At 43.8% G+C, this 17,393-nt stretch overlaps 1 protein-coding gene, 1 non-coding gene and 3 pseudogenes across 5 annotated transcripts; 4 read left to right on the top strand and 1 right to left on the bottom strand.

Moving 5' to 3' along the window:
- The first annotated feature begins 3,126 nt into the window (after positions 1–3,126).
- Positions 3,127–4,384, top strand: LOC103631828 (serine/threonine-protein kinase pseudogene; annotated as a pseudogene). The gene is made up of 4 exons (NR_161278.1): positions 3,127–3,450; positions 3,795–3,832; positions 4,118–4,280; positions 4,370–4,384. The product of NR_161278.1 is annotated as a serine/threonine-protein kinase pseudogene (transcript).
- Positions 4,385–4,448: 64 nt separating this feature from the next.
- On the top strand, positions 4,449–4,677 carry LOC114574113 (antheraxanthin epoxidase pseudogene; annotated as a pseudogene). The gene is made up of 2 exons (NR_161279.1): positions 4,449–4,497; positions 4,573–4,677. The product of NR_161279.1 is annotated as an antheraxanthin epoxidase pseudogene (transcript).
- A 21-nt stretch (positions 4,678–4,698) lies between these two features.
- LOC103631827 (cullin-associated NEDD8-dissociated protein pseudogene) lies at positions 4,699–5,988 on the top strand (annotated as a pseudogene). Its single transcript, NR_161277.1, has 7 exons — positions 4,699–4,763; positions 4,839–4,962; positions 5,132–5,182; positions 5,255–5,337; positions 5,533–5,616; positions 5,690–5,791; positions 5,889–5,988. The product of NR_161277.1 is annotated as a cullin-associated NEDD8-dissociated protein pseudogene (transcript).
- Positions 5,989–12,355: 6,367 nt separating this feature from the next.
- LOC100277316 (uncharacterized) lies at positions 12,356–14,497 on the bottom strand. Its single transcript, NM_001150916.2, has 2 exons — positions 14,079–14,497; positions 12,356–13,050 (listed from the first exon to the last, which is right to left on the bottom strand). The coding sequence occupies exons 1-2, from the start codon at positions 14,231–14,233 to the stop codon at positions 12,672–12,674; spliced, it is 534 nt and encodes a 177-aa protein (NP_001144388.1). The 5' UTR covers positions 14,234–14,497; the 3' UTR covers positions 12,356–12,671.
- Positions 14,498–16,932: 2,435 nt separating this feature from the next.
- Positions 16,933–17,071, top strand: LOC111590711 (small nucleolar RNA Z247). Its single transcript, XR_004855751.1, has one exon. It is a non-coding gene; the product is annotated as a small nucleolar RNA Z247 (small nucleolar RNA).
- The last annotated feature ends 322 nt before the right edge of the window (positions 17,072–17,393 follow it).

Here is a 17,393-nt window from a genome sequence, read left to right as displayed (position 1 = left end):
AGAACACATTTTAGGACTAACAAATGTTCATTTTGAGAAAGACATGATTTGTAGCGCATGTCAAGTAGGAAAGCAAGTTGGCGCCCATCATCCACACAAGAACATAATGACGACTGACAAGCCGCTCGAGCTACTCCACATGGATTTATTCGGGCCGATCCCTTACATAAGCATCGACGGGAGTAAGTACTGTCTAGTTATTGTGGATGATTATTCTCGCTTCACTTGGGTGTTCTTTTTGCAGGAAAAATCACAAACCCAAGAGACCTTAAATGGATTCTTAAGACGAGCTCAAAATGAGTTCAGATTAAGGATCAAAAAGATAAGAATCGACAATGGGACGGAGTTCAAGAATTCACAAATTGAAGGTTTTCTTGAGGAAGAGGGCATCAAGCATGAGTTCTCTTCTCCCTACACACCTCAACAAAATGGTGTAGTGGAGAGGAAGAATAGAACTCTACTGGACATGGCAAGAACCATGCTTGATGAGTACAAAACACCAGACCGGTTTTGGGCAGAAGCAATCAACACTGCTTGCTACTCCATCAACCGGTTGTATCTTCACCGAATCCTCAAGAAGACATCATACGAACTCCTCACCGGTAAAAGCCCAATATTTCATGTTTTAGAGTCTTTGGAAGCAAATGTTTTATTCTTATCAAAAGAGGTAGAAAATCTAAATTTGCTCATAAGGCTGTAAAAGGCTTTTTACTTGGTTATGACTCAAACACAAGGGTATATAGAGTCTTGAACAAATCCACTGGATTAGTTGAGGTTTCTTGTGACATTGTGTTTAATGAGACTAATGGCTCCCAAGTGGAGCAAGTTGATCTTGATGAACTAGATGATGAAGAGGCTCCATGCGTCGCACTAAGGAACATGTCCATTGAGGATGTGTGTCCTAAGGAATCCGAAGAGCCCACACAAGCACTAGATCAACCGTCATCTTCCAATCAAGCATCTCCACCAACTCAAGATGAGGATCAGACTCAAGATGACGAAAATGAAGATCAACAGGATGAGTCACCTCAAGAGGAGGACAATAATCAAGTGGGAGATGAAGTTAATGAAGACAAAGAAGATGGTCAAGAAATTCAGGGTCAAAGACCGCCACACCCAAGAGTCCACCAAGCAATTCAAAGAGATCACCCCGTCAACTCCATCCTTGGTGACATTCATAGGGGGTAACCACTCGATCTCGAGTTGCTCACTTCTGTGAACATTACTCTTTCGTGTTGAGCCATACAGGATGTAGGATGCACTGAGAGATCCAGATTGGGTGTTGGCTATGCAAGAGGAGCTCAACAACTTCACGAGGAATGAGGTATGGCATTTAGTTCCACGTCCAAATCAAAATGTTGTAGGTACCAAATGGGTATTCCGCAACAAGCAAGACGAACATGGTGTGGTGACAAGAAACAAAGCCCGACTGTGGCCAAAGGGTATTCACAAGTCGAAGGTTTGGATTTTGATGAAACGTATGCACCCATAGCTAGGCTTGAGTCAATCCTCATATTACTTGCCTATGCTACTTACCATGGCTTCAAGCTTTATCAAATGGACGTGAAAAGTGCCTTCCTCAATGGACCAATCAAGGAAGAGGTCTATGTTGAGCAACCTCCCGGCTTTGAAGATAATGAGTACCCTAACCATGTGTATAAACTCTCAAAGGCACTTTATGGGCTCAAGCAAGCCCCAAGAGCATGGTATGAATGCCTGCGAGATTTTCTTATCACTAATGGCTTCAAAATCAGTAAAGCCGATCCTACTCTCTTTACTAAAACTGTTGCAAATGATTTATTTGTATGCCAAATTTATGTTGATGATATCATATTTGGGTCTACTAACAAATCAACTTGTGAAGAGTTTAGTAGGATCATGATACAGAAATTCGAGATGTCAATGATGGGGGAGTTGAAGTATTTTCTAGGATTTCAAATCAAGGAACTCCAGGAAGGCACCTTCATCAGCCAAACAAACACTACAAGAAACTAATAAAAGTTCGTGGGTTAATTTAAGAACGTGGGTACCGACGTTCTTAATTGAGTTATGTTCGTGGGTTAATTTAAGAACGTGGGTACCCACGTTCTTATATTAAATTCGTGGGCTCGTGGGAAAACCGTCGAACTTATAATATTAGGAACGTGGGTACCCACGTTCTTAACTTAAATTCGTGGGTCACGTGGACCCCGTCGAACTTAACCTATAACCTAAATTTCTCTCACCACGCGCGTCTGTCTTCTTTTCCCTGTGGACACCGCGCGCGCGCGCCCGAAGCTACCCGCCTCGCCGCCAGCCCGCCGCCACAACCTCGCCACGTGCGCCCCGCCTCCACCCCGTGCCCGCCCCGCCGCCCCACCGCGCGCAGGCTCGCGCGCCGCCACCAGCGCGGCCAGCCCTCGCCACCCTGCGGCCCCACCGCCGCCGCCAGAAACCGGCCGCGCGCGCCCCGACGCCTCGCCGGCCCACCGCGCCCCCCCCGCCCCACCGCGCGCCACCCCGCCAGCGCCCCGCCTCCGCCTACTCGCGCGCAGCCGGCCCACCGCGCCCCGCCACTCCACCGCAGCAGGGAACATCTGCAGTGGCTCCGGGAATGACCAGGTGGCCGAGGATTTCAGGTGAATCAAGCCCAGGTGAGGCCTGCATCAATCAAGCACTAGCCAGGTGAGGCCTGCATCTCCTCTAGCTTTTCATCCAATTCTTCCAATTCATGGATCCTGAGGCTGGGGCGGCCTGTCCTGGTCGAGGAAACTTTCCTGCCTTCTGCTAAATTTTGTTTCTTGCAAGTTTCATTCTGAAGTTCCACTAGCTGAAGATGCATGCCTTGTTTAGATCCTAGATTAATATTTCTTGTCCCTTGAATGTATCATGGCTTGTTTAGAGGCGGGGGCAGCACTTTCCGATCTTAAATTTTGTTCTTCACTTCTATTTATTTCATCAGAGATTCGCAATTTTTATCCGCTAGGAAGGGTGGTAAAAGGCTAAGCTTTTTTTGTGAATTCTCTGCGTTCTTCACTAATCCCCACCCTAATCAGTAACCACGCTTACGAATCGTTTCCTAATCGTGTGACAGGGACAACAATGACCTCCAAGACGAGTGGCAGCATAACCACCAGCCTGAGCACCATGGGGAAGCTCTCCTCCGTGGGCAGCAACTTCATGGCGTCCGCTGGCAGCCGCAGCACCAGCGGCGGGTTTGACGAGGGGGCCAAGTACTTCGACGGCCAGATCCTCAAGGCGCCCAACCTCCACACCTTCACATTCATAGAGCTCAAGACGGCCACCAAGAACTTCCGTCCGGACAGCGTCCTCGGCGAAGGAGGGTTCGGGAGAGTCTACAAAGGGTGGGTGGATGAGAAGACCATGGCGCCGACCAGGAACGGCACCGACATGGTTGTTGCGGTCAAGAAGCTCAACTCAGAGAGCATGCAGGGGTTTGAGGAATGGCAGGTAAACAAAATCCTGCTCCTTTTTTCGCTTCTATATAATCTAGTACTACATATTAAATAACAATGACAATAATCTTGCAATAGAGGGTGCCTAGTATAAGATTAGTATAAGATCGGGGCCTTGACTTGGTTTTGATTGCTCCTGATGATGGTACATGGTAGTACAAGCAAAACAATAGCTTTGTTGGTAGCTACAGATGCAGTTCAATTTCTGCTCATACATCACTAATGCAGAGAGCTTAAAAGAAGCACAAAAGATTTTGAAGGTTCTCCTGACCACTGCACCCGTTATGGTTCTTTATGCTTTGTTTTAATGCTGATGACCTGTCTGTCAATTTAGTACAGATGCAGTATATGATCGTCGACGGCGTTTCTAGCTCCTGGTAAGGGAGGGAGGCAGGCAGGGTCGTTCCCACGTCAGAGCAAAACTCTTGCACCAAGCCTCCAACTCCAAGCCACCATGTGGCCGAATTTGATTGCTTTTTACGCTACATGGTGGTTGACTAGTCGTGACACTAGCCTGCTCATGCAAGTCTCTAATTTCTTTGGTCCTTATTTTACAGCTTCTGTTTCCAAATTCCCACACCGTGTATCTTTTCTGCTTAGCTTCAAGATAGATATATCCCTTCGCTGGAGGTAGCCATTTGACAGTGCCAAGTTGGATTCAGGTACATCAAGTTTGATACATTTACTCCTGCAGCTGAGCGGGGGCTCCCGGTCACAAGGGTCATTAGTCGCATGACGCTGCAACAGATCCTTGCTCGAGCAGTTGGGTATGACGCTATATTGAATGGAAGCCATGTAGTCAATTTTACAGATGATGGCAGTAAGGTGAACTGGCAGATATGTTTCTGTGGCTTTGTGAACTTAAACTTAAATTTGGCTGCAGGAGTTTCCATTGCCTGTCTTTAAACTTGCAGTGCTTCTTCGGCTGAGTGTAGGTTACTGCCATATTGGAGGACGATAGAATATTTGAACTGCCATATTGGAGGACGGTAGAATATTTGAAGGTGACCTTTTGGTTGGTGCCGATGGAATATGGTCAAAGGTAATACAGTTAGTTCTCCTTTTGGTCAGAATCAAGCACAAACGAAACCTGATTTGACTGAAGTTTTCTGAATAGGTGAGGAAGACACTATTCGGGCACTCAGATGCCACCTATTCAGGTTACACCTGCTACACTGGAATTGCAGATTTTGTGCCGCCTGATATCGATACGGTTGGGTATGTTCCCCTATTTTTGCGACTTATGGTGATGTCCCTTGCTGTCTCGGCAATAAAGTATCACCAGACTGCAGGATTTAGGCCGCCCAGGTCCAATTGTATTGTAATAAAAACTTTTAAACTGGTCAGTTTGTGTAATTAAAACTTTTTAACATTTTGTTCCAGTGAGAGTGCAAATGAGTACACAGATGATGAGGATGCAAGCTGGAAAGTCCGTAGGGCATCATCAAAGTGCCTATCTGCAATTATAGTGTCTCGTCCTGAAATGTTGGTGAAGATGTTTCTAGAGGTTTGTTGACAATAATAGTTCATATCTATGTCATTTTTTCAATGTTTTTGAGACGTCATTTAGCCAATTACTAATAAATGCACCAAAAATGAGCCTAATAATTTTCCTTCAATAATTTGTGAGGAATATGCCTTCTGATTCTTTTGACTAATATGTTTCGTTTGTGCAGGCTTGTCCAAAGTTAATTGAACGATTTCGGGAAAGAGAAGAGAATGTAAAGGTAAATACATGATAAATTCGTATGTAAAACTTCTTATTTTCTAAATCTTATGAAGCTTCTATCCGATTCTAGATGGATATATTTAACACCTTCATTGAGCTGTTACGCCAAACTGGTAATGTTACGAAAGGACAAGGCGACATCGATGAGTCCAGGTGAGGTTCATCGAACTGCAGTTAGAAAAACTGGTGCCATTATTATAACGTGGTAATCTGGTCTCATACTGGGCACTAGATATGAATGTATATCTTGTTTTTGTTGCTATGCTTAGCAGAAAAATTCTGCATTTAGATTGCATGTTCTGTCTCAGTGTCTCCTGTCCCCATGCATCATTCTGTTTTGCTTTTCAGCCCTCGCTGGTTGCTGAAGCAAGAGGTCCAAAAGTTGTCAAGTCTATCAACAGGCAGTTACGTGAAAAATCAATCAAGACAAAGGTCAGTCCTTCAGTTTTCCTGCAATTCATGGTTCTGGAACTGTAAGTCTGATTATATTCCTAACATTTTTCAGGTTGGGACATTTTCAGTACTGAAGGAGCTTGTGGTTGTATTACCAGACTGTCTTGCTGATCATTTTGGATCACTTGTTCCTGGGATTGAGAAGGCTTTGAATGTTAGCTGTGACTTTCACTCCCTTTTTTTGGACAAAAACTTTCAGCCCCTAAAAAACTTCTTGTGAAACATTTTTGAACTTATAGTCGATTTGACAGGACAAGTCTTCTACCTCCAACCTGAAGATTGAAGCACTTGTATTAACAAGGCTTGTTATGGCTTCACATTCGCCATCTGTGTTTCATCCATACATCAAGGTATTGTAGTCTATCAATGTTGAGTAGAATTTGGAGACTATAGGAGTGACTACTGATTGTAAATCAAATTTCCAGGCACTTTCTGCACCTATACTGTCAAATTTATAGGAGTGGCTACTGATTGTAAATCATATTCTTGGGTTATGGAAATCCTTCTGCCGCACAGTGGATGAATATGCCTGATCTTCTGGAAGTTATAGATTTCAAGGACACTTTTCTTGATGCCAACCATGTTCAGCAAAGTTTTCCAGACTACCAGGTATATATTTTGACTAATTTTTTTGCTTTTTTGGAGTGTATCTATTCTCGTTTTCATCTTCAATCTCCAAGCTTCTAATGCTTGAATTTTTCAGGTTACATTTATCAATTCTGATGGTACAAAAAACCTGCATCCAAGTCCCCCTTTTAAAATCAGGCTATCCAAGAAAATGAGGGAAAGCAGTCATGCTTTACCTGGCAACATGAACTCCAATTTGACTGTTAAGAGCAGAAATAATATGGACGATGGGGAGCCTCAGAAAGAGAAACTAATTGTTGAGACTTACATTCCAGCTGATCCTGGGCCGTATCCTTAAGATAAACCTAAACAGAACTCAGTGAGGTTCACACCAACTCAGGTACTCTTCAGATTATCAGACAATCCAATATTTCAATTGGTGCATGTCTGGTAATGAATGTGAGGCACATCGAGAGCATTTCTTGTGCATATTAGATGTTTCTTCCAACTTAGAAATATGATATCATCTCTGGTCAAGCATCATTATTTTTATCTAAGTGTACATGCAATCGTTATCTGACTGGAACTCGAGTATATAACATATTTGGTCTCTTAAGTAAATAGAATAAGTCTAGTATGGTCTGCTAGTGTCTTTGCTTTCATGATGAGTGTGGATCTTATTCACCTTAAAATTCTGAATGTGACAATATTATTTATTTGTAGATTGGTGCTATAATATCTGGTATTCAACCTAGGTTGACGATGGTTGTTGGTCCTCCTAGTACGGGAAAAACAGATACTGTTGTGCAGATATTAAATGTCCTATATCACAACTGTCCTTCACAAAGAACACTGATTATAACCCACTCCAATCACAACGCAGGAGATGTACGAGGATGCAAGACAAGTGGCGACTGATGCTGTCGGCAGTATCGGAACTGTGGCGTCGTTCTGTGTAGAGAAAAGAGTGGTCGCAGCGTACAGGGACAAGTGTGAGGCTCTAAGGAAACAGGGCATCCGAATGAGAATTTTTTCTGCGTACTGGAATTCTGGTTCTGATTTCAGCGTACAGGCATGCATCAGCAGAGCCCACAGACCTGCATTGACATGACAAGAGTCCCTCGAATGAGAATTTTTTCTTCTTCTAAATGCTTTGAACTGCTTAGGTTACATATATCTTTGTATCCAATTAAACATCTCAAAGGTTAATAGAGAAGTGTTCGGTTTGTGGAATAGAATAAGTTGATCTATTACCATCACATTTCTCATAGACCAATAATTAGTAATAAAATGAGAATGCATTTATTCTACCCAATTATGTGAATTTGTGAACTTATGTATTTGGACTTGTGTGAATTTGTGATATGAACATATATCCATGTGTTTGAAATCTGTATTGTATGTGATATTCTGTGTTGCATGTGATATTATGTGTGCCTAATTTTCCATTTCTGTATTTTTTATTTTTTTCTGGAAAAGAGTTAAGAACGTGGGTACCCACGTTCTTAAGGTTAAGAACGTGGGTACCGTCGAACTTAATGGGCAGCCCTCGCCGACCCACGCAGGACCCATAAGTTCGACGGCCACGTGGCCCCGTCGAACTTAAATGTAAGAATGTGGGTGCCGTCGAACTTATGGGAACAAATTCGACGGCCCCTGTCGAACTTAAAAACCCACGTTCTTAACTTTAAGTTCCACGGTACCCACGTTCTTACATTTAAGTTCGACGGTACCCACGTTCTTAACCTTAAGAACGTGGGGGCCGTCGAACTTACTTCTTTAAGTTCGTCCAAAAATCGCCGTCGGCTATATTCGTCGGTAAACCCACGTTCTTATGGTAAGTTCGACGACCTATTACATTAAGTTCGACGGTTTTTCACCCACGTTCTTTAACCAGTTTCTTGTAGTGAAAGTACATTCAAGACATACTTAAGAAATTTGGCATGAAGGATGGCAAACCCATCAAGACACCCATGGGAACCAATGGGAATCTCGACCTCGACACGAGAGGTAAATTCATAGATCAAAAGGTATACCGATCGATGATAGGATCTTTACTCTATTTATGTGCATCTCGACCGGATATTATGCTTTCTGTATGCATGTGTGGAAGGTTCCAAGCCGATCCTAAGGAAGTTCACCTTAGGGCCGTGAAAAGAATCATGAGATATTTAGTTTACACTCCTAAGTTTGAGCTTTGGTACCCCTAGGGATCCACTTTTGATTTGATAGGATATTCCGATGCCGATTGGGCAGGATGTAAAATTGATAGGAAGAGCACATCAGGGACTTGTCAGTTTCTGGGGAGATCCCTAGTGTCTTGGGCTTTAAAGAAACAAAACTCCGTAGCTCTTTCCACCGCTGAAGCCAAGTACATTGACGCAGGCCATTGTTATGCGCAATTACTTTGGATGAGGCAAACCCTTAGGGGCTATGGCTACAAATTGAGCAAAGTCCCTCTCCTATGTGACTGAGAGTGCAATCCGCATGGCGGATAATCCTATTGAACACAGCAGCACTAAGCACATAGACATTCGATATCACTTTCTGAGAGATCACCAACAAAGGGGGATATCGAGATAGCTTATGTAAACACCAAGAATCAACTAGCCGATATCTTTACCAAGCCATTATATGAGAAAACCTTTAGCAAACTTAGGAATAAGCTAAATATTCTTGATTCTCAGAATTTTGATTGAAACGTTGCACACATAGCTCATTTATATACCTTTGATCATGTCTCTTTAATTTGGTACATATGCATATTTCTTGTTATTTATGTACCAAGGCTACGACTAATGTGTTTTCAAGTGTATTTCTATGATAAGTCGTAGATCGAAAGGGAAATATAGTATTCGACGAAAACAAGGCTTCCACTCCACTCTATTGGTATCATTTATCTTTCGCCGTTACTCCACAACACTCCAAATTGGTATAATTCCTCACTCTTATTTACTTGTACCAATGGGGAGAAAGTAAAAGGGCTCTCAAACTCTCCGTTTTTGGCGATTAATGCCAAAGGGGGAGAAGATATTAATCCCAAAGCAAAAGGACCGCACCACCAATTTCAAAAATTTTAAAATAAAGCTTTAATTGATATTTTTTATTGGTATCTATGTCATGACAATATATCAATTGATATCCATGCTTCACTTATCTTGAGAAAGCAAAATCTCAATTGGTATTGTTTTAAACTTCAATTGGGATCTTGTAATGACAATTTCTTCAAATTGGTATATTTAAAGGTAGATTTTCAAATTTGGTATCTATTAAAAACCTTCTTAAAAACTAAGAGGAGAATTTTATTCAGGGAGAGTTTTGTTTAGTCAAAGGAAAATCATTTGAAACAGGGGGAGAAATTTCAAATCATGAAAATGCTTCTTGCAATCTTATTTATATACCTTTGACTATTTGCAAAATACTTTGAAAAGATTTTCCAAAAAGTTTGCAAAAACAAAACAAGTGGTGCAAATGTGGTCCAAAATGTTAAACAAAAGAAAGCAATCCATTCATATCTAGTGAGATTATCAATTGGTTTAATTCCAAGTAACCTATGCACTTACCATATGCAAACTAGTTCATTTCTGCACTTTATATATTTGCTTTGGTTTGTGTTGGCATCAATCACCAAAAAGGGGGAGATTGTAAGGGAAATGGGGTTAACCTTTTCCCACGATTAATTTTGGTGGTTGAATGCCCAACACAAACAAATGGACTAACTAGTTTGCTCTAGAACTCATGTATTACAGGTGCATAAAGTTCAAACACAAACCAATAAAAGATCCAAGTTAGGGATCCAATTTGAAGGAGCAAAAGAAACCAAGTGTGCTCTGGTCTAGCGCACTGGACTATCCGGTGTGCCACCGGACAGTGTCCGGTGCACCAGGCCCGTACAGGGTTGAACCAGCCACTCTCGGGTGTCCGCAGGCGCACTCCGCTATAATTCACCGGGCTGTCTGGTGTGCCACTGGACTGTCTGGTGTGCCAGCGGAGCAACGACTAACTCACGCAACAATCGACTGCAAAAGCCGCTGACAGAGGAACAGTGCGTGCAGAGTCAGAGCCGCAGAGTCAGAGGCGCACCGGACTGTCCGATGCCACAAGCAGACAAAGCCCCCAATGGTCGACCGGGCTCCAGACCCTAACGGTTGGGTGACGTGGCGGCGCACCGGACAGTGAACAGGACCGGTCCGGTGGCGCACCGGACTGTCCGGTGCGCCCATCGCCAGCAGCCTTCCCCAACAGCTACTTGGTGGTTGACGGCTATAAATACCCCCAACCACCACAACTCCAAGCATCCAAGTTTCTGAAGTTCTCAATCAATACAAGAGCTAGTGCATTTGTTCCTAGACACAATTCAAAAGATCAAAGCCTCTCCATGTCCTAAATTCATTCCCAACCACCTAGTGACTTGAGAGAGTGTGTGTTCATGTTCATTTGCGCTCTTGTTGCTTGGATCGCTTTCTTCCTTACTCATTCTTGTTCGAAAGGGACTTGTAATCAAAGCAAGAGACACCTAAGTGTGTGGTGATCCTCGGGGTCTAAGTGACCGTTTGAGAGAGGAAAAGGGTTAAAATAGACCCGGTCTTTGTGACCTCCTCAACGGGGACTAGGTTCTTTGGAACTGAACCTCGGTAAAACAAATCACCGTGTTCATTCGCTTGATTTCCATTTGATTTGTTTTCCCCTCTCTCCCGGACTTGATTTAAGCTCTAACGCTAACCTCGGCTTGTAGTGTGTGTTTAAAGTTGTAAATTTCAGATTACGCCTATTCACCCCCTTCTAGGCGACTTTCAGTCACCTATAATAATGTTATTTCGTATATAATATAGTATTGGTGGTTTATTTGTTGAACTATGTAATGATGCACGATGATTATAGTTATTGATAGTGTATCATTGTGTCAACAAACGAAACCTAGGCATCATCTATTTCGGTACAACACACAACACATGTGAGGTGTGTTGTGCCGAAATTGTCCCTTTATTGGACAACCTCGGGGTGAAGACAGAGTTCGTGTTTATGACAAAGGCATGTGCTCCTGCGTAGTTTTGGCACCATAACCTCTCTGTTCTCCAATTGCACCGTTTTCACGCGAGCGATTGGAGAACAACGGGGTTATACTGCTAAAATTTCGTACGAGCATATGCCTTGTCAAAAAACATGGGGCTCGTCGGTCATTCCTGGGTGGGTTTAGAACCTATCCTTTTCTATAGATGTAGGGGCGTGATTTGTTAGGATTGCTGCAACCGCAATCCATAGAGACAAAATATTGTAGAAGCGATAGAAGCTGATACGAATTATACTACCGGAATCTGGCTCTTTGACGAGTACAAAATAGTTCACCAAGTGTTTTTTCAGGCACTCCACAGAGAAGTTTTTTGCCGAGTGCTAAAAAAACACTCGACAAAGGGTTTTTTCTTTGCCGAGTGTTTTTTTGAACAATAGACTAAGACAATTTAAAAATCGTATTTTGAAGCAGTAAAATAATTTAAATGAAAAAATTTTCAACTACAAATTTATATAACTCATCAAGATGTACAATTTATATTTTGGTCATTTCTTCACACGACAAAAAAAATTTGTTCATAAAAATTATACCTCTCTCGTAGATTATGAAACTACAAGAGAGATGTATAAGATTTGTTAATAATGTTAGAACCAACATGTGGGATGAATAAATGACCAAACAACCAAAATAAATTTTAGAAGTTATATAATCTTGAGAAGTTATATAATTTTGTAGTTGGCAACTTTTTGATCCGAAGTCATCTTGTAAACGAAAACTACGTCTGAATTTTAAAAATTAAAAATTTGAATTTTCAAAACGGCCTAACCATCAAAATAAAAGTTGTAGATCTTAAAAATTTATGAAATTTTATAGTTGACAACATTTTGATTTGAAATTACCTTGTCATGCAAAACTTTGTTTAAATTTTAAAATTCGAAATTTTCAAACGAACTCGATTGAAAAACCACCAAAATAAAAGTTATAGGTCTTGAAATATTATAAAACTGTGTAATTACGAATTTTTTTTATTTGAAATCATTTTGTCATAGAATCATTTGCGATAAAATATTTATCGAGTGTAACACTAGGCAAAGGTTTTACCGAGTATAAAAAAACTTTTACAAATGTTTGAGACACTTGTAAAAGAATACCAGTGAGGTAGTGTGCTCATTTATGCATAACTCCCACGACGATGTTAGAAACCGTGGGAACCGATGCTTTATACAATACCTCATATACAAATACAACACGACGCGAGCACCCTGAGTAATGCTTGAGATCGATCAGCACGTAGTATTTCCATGCATGCATGGCAGCACCGCAAGATGCCGTGTCTACCCCTATATATTAGCTAGATACACATGCACGTACGTATTATACATCTAATACGCACACGCACTCGATAATGTTTTCCACGACATCGACACCGCACCGGGTATCGCTAGTTAGACTATTATTAGCTACTGATCACCTCTTCCAGGAGCTTGTACCTCCGGACCTTCGGCCTGCCACGCGCGACGCCGGGCGACGGCGGCGCGTTGTGGTCGGTAGGAACGCGGCTGCCAAGGTCCGACGCCGACCGCCGCAGCAGGATCCGCTGCGCATGCTGCTTCTTGACAGGCTTGCTCAGGTTGGAAGACGCAAAGTCGCCACGAGCGGCAACCTTGGGCGATCTTCCGCTGCCGATCGTGTCACCACCGTGAGATGGCGGCCGGGCAGCCGCTTTGCCAGCGGATCTCGGCGAGTTAGAAGTAGAAGCCACGCGCCCATCCGCCCTGAGGCACCAGTTGCAGGTGCCGTACGACTCCGCCTTCGGGTACCTATCCGTGCAGTATCTGGATACACGATCACGTACACGTACATACGCGAACAGCAGAATTAATATACATTAGCCAGATGGTCATGTAAATATAGATTTATATATTCTGGCGTGTATGTACGTTGTTGCATGCAAAATTATGAGGTGAACACGTACATTTTCACGTGAACTAATTAAGACCCGCTGGTAATAAACAGTGGCGCTGTAATATTCGGGTAAAAATCAGCTCTATAATTTTTTGAAACAAAAAAAAAATCAACGTCCAGCGAATGTGCATGTGGGCCCCGTTTCGTTTGACAAATTTGGGGACGTGAGGGAAAGTGTCCGGAGCAAACTATAAGGACGGGCAAGACGAAAGGGATCGTCGGCGGGGAAATGGAGACGAGATGTATGTACAGTACACAAAAATGATGGTACCATTTTGGAGTTTTTATGGGGGCGAGAATAAGCGCTGACGAGCAGTTTCTGCAGGTTCACGTGTTGTTCAGAAAAAAAAAAGGTTGTGCAGGTTGACATCAACCCATGAACTATCAGTTCGATAGTGTGGTGGGCATTTCTAGATTCAAAGCGCGCGGCTAGATGGCGTGGTTCTTCAAGATTATATTCTGAATTCGATCGACAGCCTTTTTCTCTTCTTCGAGAATGCGCAGGAGAACCACGCATCCAGCATCGTTGCATATATTCATTGGAGAAATTTCTAATGCTATCAGAAATAGTGATAGTAATATAGTATAGTGTATATATATGTGGGGAACCAAAGCCGCAGCTAGATAAGGCACATGTACATCTGGCCCCGATCGATTCGATTCACAAATAAAAGCGCCTAAATAATGTGATTAAAATCCCCGACGCAAACAGTCGCAACCAAATAAAAGAGATCAACGAAATTAGAATATATTTTCATAAGTGCCGTAATCGATGCCACTGCAAGTGCAGATCGAATTAGGGATCGGCCGCAGGTACGGACATGGGCGACGACGACGCGCATTGAGATGACAAAAGAATTGATTAGAGAGACCGGAGGGTGTGGACGGATGCACGTACGTGTGCTGGGAGCGGACGGAGCAGGCGGAGCAGCGGAAGAGCTCGGACAGGACGCCGCGGTCGCCGCACATGCAGCAGACGACGGCGCCGCCCGGCGGCGGGGCGCTCCCGCCGGCAGCGGCGCCTGGCGGGGACGATGCCTTGCCGCTCCCCATGGAGCAACCGAGATCTCAGAAGACGGATGCGTGGGGCATCCGTAGGTGCCGCATGCGATCGATCGGCCGGATCGAGCCCAGCAGCGTGGCTATCTACCGACGATGGGGTTGGTTGTTTAGCTGGCTGCTTGATTCCTCGTCGCTCCTCCTGGGTGATGAGACTGGGGGTGGATGTCCTGTGGGGAGGGCGTGGCTGGACGTTGCAGGAATTGATGAAGGTGGTGGTGTGGTGGACGGTGGTGCCTGATGCGGTGTCTTCTGCAGTCTTCACACATCTCAAGATCTTGCCGAAGCTGCCCTCTTTTGTCCTCCTCTTCCTGCATGGCCGGTAAAGATTTCCTGTAATATTTTATTTTATTCACTGGTTGAGGTTTTGCAGTCTACGCCTTTACCTTTTGTAGTTTTACACATTTAGACTCTCTCCAGTTGGTCTTCTAAAGCCTCCTCTATCCTAAATTTTAGATTAGATTGTCATCCTTTATGTTTACGACAACATCCTCTAAGATTTTTATATAAAGTTTTTCTCTCCTATATATATAGAGTTTCTCTCTCTTTTTTAAATGAAGTGGCAAAAGACTTGCCGCTTCAATATATTATAAGGGGAAATTACTTACAGAAGAAATTTTAATATGCACAATACATTTGAGAGTTTAATATATATTTTTTATAAATAGAGAGTTTCTGTGTTTCTCTCTCCTCTATCTATTTTAATATTTAAAACAACATATTTATCAAAACTAAAATATGCATTTGATAGTATAAAAATGTACAAAAATTTAAAGTAAAATATGTATTTAATTTAGGTATTATGTATAGAGAACGAGATATAAAGAACGTTGTTGGAATGAGAGGAGATATAAAGAAAAAAATTTAAAGGAGGCTATAAAAGATGAATATAGATAATGAATTTAGAGAGTGTTGCTGCAGACATCGCTCCTCTTATAAGATTTGATCGGAGCATAAGAATTTTGATCCAAAATAATTAACTAACAGCCAAGGTGGGCAGGGAAGGTCGGCCAGGGACTGAAAACGGAGTCATATGAATAGTATAACTATCAAGGTGCCATCGCAAAAGTCACCTCATGAGTAATAAAATGGAGAGCAAACAAAACGTCCTTGCGAGTGGCAAGGCCGTGAATACGACGACATCCAGGGCGAAACCCTTTCCTCTGAGGAATAACTGCAGCTGGGTGGATGGACATCGCTGAACGGCCGGGCCAACTTGGGCCGGTATCTGTTACCGTCCCTCCACTGCCACGAGGGCCCAGACGGCAATGGCCGACTGTCAGATCCACGTGGTGCGGTGCCGTGGGGCTGGGGCGAGATGAGGCGGTCGACTTTGCTGGCTGTACGCTGGGGGTGGGCCTGACAGCAGCGGTCGCCGCGCAGCAGCCCCTCCTCTTGCATGCGGCTAGAGAGCCGTCCCTGCGCGCAGCGCAGCCCCTCGTAAGGCCCTCCACGCGGTGGAAAAGAACAAGAACACGCTGTAGCCAGTGTGAGTTTATTGTCCCCTTTCACTGTTTATTTGTACGGTGATTTTTAAATATGTGAAAAAAATGTTAATAGATGATGAATATGATTGGATAATGATATTTTACAGTTGTAGTGGAGTATATGAGGAGAATATAAGGGGAACCACTGCGGTTGATGAAAAAGTAGAGGATGAAATGTTGATGATGTGACACAAAAAGTGATATACGGGGAGAAATTTAAGAGGAACCGCTGCGGCTGGCAATGACACCCCGTGTAAATTGCGAGCAACACGGGCGTGAGATAGAGGGGTAGTGGGTACCGTACCGGGTCCTATTTGACCCCTCTACTCTACATGACGCGACCGTGACAGCCAGGAGGATGGCAGGGGCCCACGTTCATCTGATGTGGCAATAACTTTGAGAGTTAGTTTGAGAAGAATTCCTAATTTTCTAAGAGAAAATAAACTAATTTTCATTGAGAAAATATAAATCTCTTAGGAAAATTAGATTATCGCCCTGATTGGCCTATCCGAACGTGACTAGGGTATTTTCAGTGCTAGATTAATGCACTCTTCCTTTCGTTTAAAAAAAGCAAGTATCATTTTTGCTATGGGAGCGAATTTCTTCTTGTCATTGTTAGAATATAATATAAGTGAATTGTCCAACTCCTTCCATGAGCTTAAGCTTTTGGGATGGACTGGTTGGTGCATGCAACTTTATATGGTAATCAGAGCCTAGAGTTCCATGGCGACGGGTTCAAGCATCGCCATCAATCCCTTCTTCGGTTTCCAACTGACCGAAAAGTTATCCAAGACCAATCATGCGCTATGGAAAGCGCAGATCCTCGCCGTCATCCGCGGTGCTCGCTACGAGGGGCACATCAACGGCAAGACCGAGGCCCCTGATGCTGAGGTCGTCGAGAAGGCGGCGGACGACACGACTGTCACCAATCCGAACCCCGCGTTTGAGACATGGTATGCTCGGGATCAACAGATCCTCGAGCTCATTCTCTCAAACGTTGGGAAGGAAGTTCAGGCGCAGATCGTCGCTACCCAGACGGTGGCACAAGCATGGTCGACCGTGGAGAAAATGTACTCTGCGCAGACTCGCGCCAAGACAATGAATGTGAGGCTTGCCCTCGCCACTACGAAGAAAGGTACCATGTCGATCACAGATTATGTTGCTAAGATGAAAGGTTTTGTAGATGAAATGGTTGCTGTCGGCAAGGCCCTAGATGATGAAGAACTGGTGGCGCATATGTGCAATGGCCTTGACGCTGATTACAATCCAGTTGTGACCTCGGTCACAGCTAGATCGGATCCCATCTCGATCCCTGAGATTTATTCGCAATTGCTCAGTTTCGAGACCAGACTGGAGCTGCAAGATGGTGGCTCCTATGCCCACATGGCGAACCGTGGGTGTGGCAATGGCAGCCGTGGCTCGGGAAATTCCTGTGGCTGTGGTCAGCGTGGGCGCGTCCAGGTGCGTGGCCGAGGAAACGACCCACCGAAGCAACGCAATGGAGGGCGACCACCACGATCTGATACAGCGAGTGGGTCTGATGACCTACCACTCTGTGAGATCTGCTTCAAGTCAGGCCACAGGGCGTCCCGGTGCTGGCATCGGTTCGATGAAAACTACGTCCCAGAAGAGCGCCACGTTAATGCTGCCATCGCCATGAACGCCTA

This window comes from Zea mays, chromosome 1 (genome assembly GCF_902167145.1).
Source record: "Zea mays cultivar B73 chromosome 1, Zm-B73-REFERENCE-NAM-5.0, whole genome shotgun sequence".
Lineage (NCBI taxonomy): Eukaryota > Viridiplantae > Streptophyta > Magnoliopsida > Poales > Poaceae > Zea > Zea mays.
This window is presented reverse-complemented; position numbering and strand designations above follow the sequence as displayed.

What these genes read in the sequence shown, in the direction of transcription:
- LOC100277316 (NM_001150916.2), bottom strand. Translation starts at nt 14,233, where the DNA reads ATGGGGAGCGGCAAGGCATCGTCCCCGCCAGGCGCCGCTGCCGGCGGG. An exon ending in TCCGTCCGCTCCCAGCACAC is followed by an intron (nt 13,051 to 14,078) that starts GTACGTGCATCC and finishes TCGTGTATCCAG; the next exon opens with ATACTGCACGGATAGGTACC.